This window comes from Henckelia pumila, chromosome 3 (assembly GCF_033568475.1).
Source record: "Henckelia pumila isolate YLH828 chromosome 3, ASM3356847v2, whole genome shotgun sequence".
Classification (NCBI taxonomy): domain Eukaryota; kingdom Viridiplantae; phylum Streptophyta; class Magnoliopsida; order Lamiales; family Gesneriaceae; genus Henckelia; species Henckelia pumila.
Window position 1 is genome coordinate 43,910,992 of NC_133122.1, and position 8,407 is coordinate 43,919,398.

The 8,407-nt window shown below is 30.9% G+C and overlaps 2 protein-coding genes across 2 annotated transcripts; one reads left to right on the top strand and one right to left on the bottom strand.

The window, feature by feature from the left end:
• The first annotated feature begins 804 nt into the window (after positions 1-804).
• Positions 805-2,054, top strand: LOC140891045 (hydrophobic protein LTI6B). Its single transcript, XM_073299283.1, has 3 exons — positions 805-981; positions 1,118-1,205; positions 1,826-2,054. The coding sequence occupies exons 1-2, from the start codon at positions 901-903 to the stop codon at positions 1,199-1,201; spliced, it is 165 nt and encodes a 54-aa protein (XP_073155384.1). The 5' UTR covers positions 805-900; the 3' UTR covers positions 1,202-1,205; positions 1,826-2,054.
• A 1,598-nt stretch (positions 2,055-3,652) lies between these two features.
• LOC140888602 (cucurbitadienol 11-hydroxylase-like) lies at positions 3,653-6,851 on the bottom strand. The gene is made up of 8 exons (XM_073296296.1): positions 6,607-6,851; positions 6,179-6,488; positions 5,939-6,079; positions 5,468-5,716; positions 5,181-5,349; positions 4,447-4,553; positions 4,019-4,146; positions 3,653-3,788 (listed from the first exon to the last, which is right to left on the bottom strand). The coding sequence occupies exons 1-8, from the start codon at positions 6,849-6,851 to the stop codon at positions 3,653-3,655; spliced, it is 1,485 nt and encodes a 494-aa protein (XP_073152397.1).
• Positions 6,852-8,407: the final 1,556 nt, after the last annotated feature.

The following is an 8,407-nucleotide window of genomic DNA, read 5'->3' on the forward strand; positions in this document are numbered from 1 at the left end:
ATTATATTATATTTTATTTATTTATTTATTTTTATCAAATGGAATACTATTTCAAGGAGGCTTACTAAGGGTTTGGTTACTTACACACACTCTCTACCAACATCTAAGTTTGGTGTTGTCCAAAATGCAATTTTTATCCACATGTCCTCTGATTATATTTTACAAACATGTCAAGAATTCAAGATTCCCTCTTCAAAGAATAATTTTAGTCAATTACCATAATCCTCGAATTTGCTGCATGGTGTATGTCTGGTATATAATATATATGAACAAAGCTTTAAAAAAAATGAGTGAAAATAATCATAACTTCCATGAAGACAAAATATAATTAAACGAAAGTAACAACGTTGGACTTTGAAAAATAAGAATAAAATTAACACAAAATCTCATGTGAGGAGACGTGTTCACGAACTAAATTTGTGAGATCATACATATCTTGTTTGAGTTAATCACATAAATATGAATACATTTGATTCGTTTCATAATTAAAAATTAGATCACGAAAAGATCTAACTAAGGATAGTGTTTGAGAGAGTTTTTAAAAATTATTTTTTAATTTTTTTTAATAAAATTTCAAAAAATTTCAAAATTTTGTTAAAAAAAATTCGAAATGTCCCAAAATATTACTAATATGAAAATGGAAGGTTGGACAAGAAATAATGGAGCCAGGCAAGCAAAGGTTGGCTTATCCATACAACACATGGAAAAGACACCCAATCACCATTAAACACGTACTTTACCCTTAATTAATTCAACGCCACCCCCCGCCCCCGCCTATAAATCTCCGACCCCCTCCACTCGTTCAATATTCATCTGGATTATTTACATACATTTCTGTTTTATTATTATTATTTACTTATATTTCTTTGAGATAAATCCAACAAAAAACAGAAGGAAAAAATGGGCACAGCATCTTGCATTGATATTATTGTGGCAATTTTTTTGCCTCCTCTTGGAGTCTTCCTCAAGTTTGGCTGCGGGGTATAAATCTTCTTCTTCTTCTTCTTTAATAAATTTTAAATGGGAATTAATTAGGATGTGATGAACATGATTGTTGATTTTAATATATAAAGGGTTGATTTATTTATATTTATAATTATAATTAAATTTGGTGCAGCATGAGTTCTGGATTTGTCTGCTGCTGACCATCTTGGGTTACATCCCTGGAATTCTCTATGCCATCTACGCCATCACTAAGTAGTTCTGTACGTTATTCTTTATATTTACGTGCTATTCTATCTTTTCTTTAATCAAATCTTAGTTTTTTTTTGTTGATAAAATTATAATATTTTGTTGACGAAAGTGCGATTTTCAGTACTTTTCTCTGCTTATTATTTTATATATTCTAAAAAGCGCGTGAGATGAAATTCAATATCTAATCAAACTTTTATAAGTTGATTTTTGTTGTATTCGATGATCTTGAAAAATTTGATGTGAAATTTAGACGATAACACAACATGGAGGTTGGTGGTGGTGTTTAAAAGCAATTCTACGTAAAAAAAAAAAGTAAAAAACCTAACCTACTCGTGACGTTATTTTCGATTAAATGGTACTTGTGGTCCAGATTTTGATAATAATTTGCCTCTTTTTTTTTTTTTGGCCCCCAATAAATTATTTTTATTTAAGAGGTGGATCGAAGAAAATTCGTCAAATATTGGTTTACTTTTAAAAAAAATCTGAAATCACAAGTTTTTTTTAAAAAAGCTTTTAAAAAATCTGGAAAAGTTTATCAGATATGAAAATTTGTTCAAAGATTGTTTTAGGAAAAGGATTAGGAGGTAATGGGAAAAAAGAATTTTAATTATCTTTTTTCCAACTTTGGCAGGTGAAAATGGGAAGCATTCTTGAAGTTTATTCCTTTGTTGGTGCGCATTAGTGATGCTTGAATTGAATTCCTTCAGTTGTCAAGAGTGGTTTTGTTCTTGCTTTTATGATTTGATGAATTTTAATAATTGCGTACATATCTCATCTAATGATTCTGTATTACTTTGTAAGACTATTTTATGATATTATTCAGTGTAAAGTTTGTATGATTAACATATAATTTCTCTTTCTCCGATCCTCTTAACTTTGCATCTCTTTAGAAAAGCCAAGAAATGGGATACTCTCCTTTTCTTTTCGGGGGTTTTTTTTGGGGATCAAACTCACACAACAGTTATTTGTTGGGTGAACTCGATAAATCTTCGGGCTAATACAGTAGTATGAAATTTTCGTTAGTTAAGTAAATTGCGAACTTCAGCGACTGGCTTACCCGACAAAATATTAGTGGAGAGAATCAAACTTGTGATTCTTGGTCACTGTTAACCTAACACTACTTCACTTACTCGAACACCTTTTTAAAAAGCAATGAATCAATGATATACTCTTTTTACCCTACGTTTTGGTATATATTTAGATTTAGACAATATTTTATTTAAGTTTGAGCATAAAAGTTATTTAAAGATTATAATACATAAATAATCCTTATCCAATTGCCAAATAATGAGTAAAAATCATATGGTTATTACTCGAAAAAAATCACGTGGATTATGAAGTTCCTATAGGACTCATTGGTCATTATCTATAATAATTTATAAAGCGAGAGATAAATTTGAATGGCCTAGATATGCTTTATTTTTTTCCCCCTTGATTATGTAGGGAAATTTTTTCTATTTTTGATTTAGTTTCTTAACATGACCGTTAGCTATCATGTGATAATTAGTTAAAAACTAAAATATCATATTTAAAATTGAAATAAAATAATGCATTTCTCGTGTTGTTCAAATTGATAGAGTATATTTTTATGATGATAAATGATCACGAGTTAAATTATCTTTATCAACAATTTTTCAGTCGAACATATCACACATAAATGGATACATAGCCAAAAAGTAGCAGTCACGTATATTATATAATAATAATAATAATAATAATAATAATAATAATAATAATAATACATATTCAAGAATCGATCATAAAATCGATGGGACCCCAATATTACAATTGTTTTTCGAACATGGTAATTAGGTTTGGTTTGAGCCCACAGTCATAAGCGCAAATTAAATTACGTGCAATATGTTAGGCGGAAAAGGTGTGCATTAATTTGGCCATGTGGCATGTTACAATTGTATCAATCATCAACATGACAATAATAATAAAAAATATTATCCTAATACTCTATAATTGCTATACCAATTGGCTTTTTCTTTTATTGTAAAGCAAAATTTATATGGGTAGATTATTAGTATATGATGACCAAAAAAATATGATTGAGGGGTCATGTGATATATTTGTCTTCGGAGACAATTTTTCTTTCTCTGATAGCAAAGTTGTTGGCTGATTATCAAATTTTGTCGGTATTAATCACTCTGTATTAGTTAAAGGCACAACTTTTATTTGTTATGAATAAACTGGTGTCCTCAATAGAGACGTCACCAAATGTTCCAATTTTGGGACGAGATATCATATTTCATCGTTCAAATTAAGATTCATTTGTAACAAATATCTCGTTCAATTAAAAAAAAATGTTTCGAACAAGTGAAATGACATTAGGAATGTGCATTGAAAATGCTTATCTATGCATCAAACAAGATATATATTACTACAAATACAACAACTTTAACATATGTTTACACATAACACGTTAATTTGCTTCGAAAACGCGACTTTTATTCTATCTCAGACAAGAACATATATCATCGCAGTCATGTTTGATCAGTTCTTGCCCTCTTAAGATTTTGTAGTGAAATCCATCTGGGAATCGGATGATAGGAGACCTCACGATTTTACCTCCTTTCACCATAGTCCATCTACAAAAAACAATACAAATTTATTACATGAATGTGCTTACATTGGAAACAATATTAATTTTTTTAACATTTTGAATCTGTGAAGTCAAAGGTACTGTACTCTATAATTTTGAATTCTATACATTTCAATTAGGTATCGTAAATTATAACTATTTTTACATTCATTAGATTTTTATTTTTATTTTTTGCATTGAATATTGATTGAAAGAGAAAGAGAGTAATTTAATTACCTATATTTTGTGACCAAGACATGTAAAAATGTTGCTATCAAGACTCTGCTGTATTCGGCGCCAGCACATTGTTTCAGACCCGACCCGAACGGCATGAAACATTTTGATACGACACTTGGTTGAATTTCCTGTCATAAAAATTGGTTTAAACTCAGTAATCAGTATATTCTTTTGTCCAAAATGATTAATGATTATTATTTTTATAGAAAATTTTGAGAGGATTTATTGAAATTTACAAAAATTACTCTAAATTCAAACAATTATTTTTTCAGAAAAAACCCAGAAAAGTCAACCCATCTATAAATTTTTTTATTCAACTAAAATATTATATATATCTTTATATTGATGTGATTTTAATTAATCAATAATTGAATATAATTATTTCAAGGACGTTTGAATCAGTTAATAGGGATATATATGATTTGAACCTTCCATCTCCAAGGATTGAATTTAAGCGGATCCTCGAATTGGTCAGCGTTGAGGTGAAGACCAACCGTGGCTATCAGAATCACCCATCCTTCCGGGATTGTGTATCCTGCAAAAAATTATGAATTATATATAACTATTTTGACTCGAATCTACATATGTGACTATCGGTTAATATTTTGTACATAAAAATTAATTAAATAAATTTTTTTATAGATAATATTTGGATTAGAAATCTATCACACAATTAACGCGCGATTTCACAAGATTTTTTGTGGGCTGTTTTATTTATTTCTATTTTTTTAATAAAAAAATGAGGTTTATTTATTTTTATTTTTCCTTTTTTTTAAGCATTGGGAAAAGGGATTTTATACAAAATAACCTTCTTTTTAAATATTACAACTACATGATACAACAATGTAATGAAACTGTCCGCACAACCGATGGGATTTGAGCATATATGGACTCGAGACTTGCTTATCTCGAACGATGAAACTACTAAAATTTACCTAAATAAATTAGGAAACCTGCCCGCAATCAGCGGAAATCGAACCTAAGAATATTGTACTTGTACTCTAAAAAAAAAAAAAATTTGTAAAATCAGTTGACAAATATTGGTTTATTCTCTTCCACTATATAGTACGAAGTAAAGAGGAAAATTGAACATTCTAATTTTTTTAAAAAAAATAAAATTGTGAAGATTAATTAATATATTATATTATATATATAACAGTACCATTAACTTGGATATCTTTGAGGGCTCGACGAAAAAATCCAGGGGCTATGTTCCCCAGCCTGAGCACTTCATTGATGACCTGAAGTGTGAAGGTCATGGATTTGTATTCGTTCCATGTTAGACTCGACTCTGGATTCTCTCTTTTCTTGATTATATTCTCATGCTCCCCCTGTAATATAATTGTGTTACAATTATATATATTTCATATGCATGCATGCATGCCCATAATGTTAATATTATAATTTGTTCCAAATTAATTAATATTGTCAAAAATGTCATCTACTCACGATTAATTCCTCCAGCACCAATGGGTTTTCCTCCAGCAACTTGAAAGCCAATGCAAGTGTGGTGGAGATCGAATCCGAGGTGACGAACAATAGTCCGAACATGAGTTGAACGATGAAGTCTTCGTTCAAGAACGATTCCGTGTTCTTGTCTTTGATGATATGGTCGAGAAGATCGCCGTGGCTCCTTTCGGATTCCGCGAGCCTCTTGGTCACTACATCCCTCATCATTTCACGAACTTTCTTGTGTATCTGATATATGAGTTTTTCAAGTTTCAATCGGTAACATATAGTTTCTTGTGAAATATTTTGATATAATTTGATGAACGATCATATTACATATATTCATGGATTAATTGCGATGCATTATCCAGTGAAATATCGATATTGCTAAAAAGTCATATGCTCCCGTGTTTTTTAATATATAATCATAAGAGTTTTTTTAGCAATATCATGATTTCACATGTTATTTACCTGCAAACATTTATGATGTGCGGTGCCGGGGATATTGATGGGGAAAGACATTAGGCCCTCAACCAAGTCTCTGAACATGTCACTTATCTTGTCTGGTGCATCGCCGCTGAATATTTGTTTTGCAGCAAAATCAATAGCCATCTGTCATGAGTAGAGATCGAATTTCTTGATCATTTCGTGTCGTAAAAAAGTGTAATTAATGATCGATCAAAAGTTGTGTTTGAATGAAGATATATTTACCGTGACGGATTCGCTTTTGACTTCTACGGATCCCCGACTTGACCAGACAGAGAGGGTTTTCTGGACCATAGCATGGATCTGTGGGAGTAGTTTCCCTCTCAAGGCCTCGATTCCGAAGTGGTTCAGAGTCAAGTTTCTGGTGTATTTCCTCGAAGATTGACTCGCCTGATCGAAAACTTCGGCGAAAGTGTCCATGGACCATGTGTCAACTAGTTTCCCATCTTGTTTCAGTAGGAAATGGTTGAATTCGGGGTCTGCGGTTATGATCACAGGCCGTCCTGCTACGTTGGTTCGAAAGATAGGGCCATATCTAAGACGACAGTGCAACTCAAATATTTTAATAGGTTCAACCGTGACTCGTAAAGTGGGACAAAGAGATTATAGAGATGATAAATATTTTTGGCTAAAAACAAAAGTGACATGCACACCTTTTCATTCTATTTTTGATGAATGGGGGGAGATCCAAAGAGGCACTTGGGATGACCAATTGGATGGTTTCTCCAATGAGAGGGAGGCCCATAGAGCCGGGAGGGAGAACTCCATTGCATTTAGGATTCCTCCATCTGTAAATCCAGTGAGTAATATAAATGGCAACCAATGTTCCAACAAAGCAAGCAACATATGACAAATCAAATGGTACTTCTCTTATGTACGAGGAAATAAATGTTTCCATTGTGTTGAGGACTATATATATTGCTAAAAAAGTATTAGACGTTTTTGAAATTAATTTTGTGTATGTGATGAATTTGTTGCTTTAAAATGTGTGTGTATATATATTGGGAGAATAGCAAAAGAAAAAAAAAAGTCAGTTATGTTGAAGGTGCTAACTAGGAATAAGTTATGCCTTATTTTGGAACACTCTAGTGTTTAGAATACAAGTTTTGGTTTATAAAAATATTTTGGTGTCTAAAATTTAGGAAAAAGACACCCGAGAGGATATCACACATGCCTCGTAGGATGTATAGCCGGCCAATTCCTCCTCAAGTCGAACTTGGTAGATTCGTTTAAATGGTTGGATTATGTAATATGTACGAGTTGCACATGAATTTTAGACGAGATCGATATAATTACGTACACATCATTTGGCTCGTGAAGTTGGGACGAGAAACGGAACCAGAAATTAATTTGTTGCATGAGGGGGCAAAGAGCCGAAGATAAGAAAAAAAAAAAAAAAGTCTCTAGCTCAGTCACAATTATATATTTTTAAACATAATTAAAAAAAATCATTGAGAAGATAAATTTACATACAAACTTCTTAATTTATCAATATTTAATTTTCAAAACTTATTAAAAAAACTTAGTTACTATATAGAGATATATTAGTAAAATAATAAAAAAATATTGCTAATTATATTATTATATAATATTGAATTTTCGAAATATATATATATAATATAATATAATCTTATATATTAATTTTAGGGAAAAACATGACATATATAATTGACACAAACAAGCTACAATATAATTAATTGATTATCATTCGGATATTAATCTCATTACATTACGAACACAATTCTTAATTGACACATGAAATACTAAATTTTGTCTTCTAAATCATTGGCTTCATTTTACTATGTATAATTTTGATTTAAAATATGAGAATATAGTACTTCTACATCAAAATATTCGTAATAGAGCCGCACATGGTTAGGACGACGTATGAGATGATAAGAAGAGTGATGTTACATGTATACGAAAGGTTACATGTTGGGTTATACGTTGCACTTGAAATTACATAAATATATTTAATGTATTTTGGAAAAAAAAATTTCAAATAAAATGGAGGAATACGTTTGTAATTTCATATGTAATGTGTAACTCAACGTGTATATATAACATTTCTCTTTAAAGATAAGGATAACATAATTATTGGGAAAATTGCTTTTTTGGTCCTGTATGTTTGTCACTTTGCGATTTTGGTCCTTTATATTTTCAGATTGCAGTTTTAGTCCGCTATCTTTATTTTTTTGGCAATTTTAGTCCTTTTTTCGATGTGGCGCTGACGTGGCACCAATTCAATGCTGATGTGGAGCTGACGTGTACAGTGCCACGTCAGCATTTTCGAAGAAAAAGGACCGAAATTGCCAAAAATCGAAACATACAGGACTAAAACTGAAATGTGAAAACATAAAGGACCAAAATTGCAAAGTGACAAACATACAGGACTAAATTTGCAATTTTCCCCATAATTATTCTTTGACTTTAGAATTAACTTGAATCAAATAT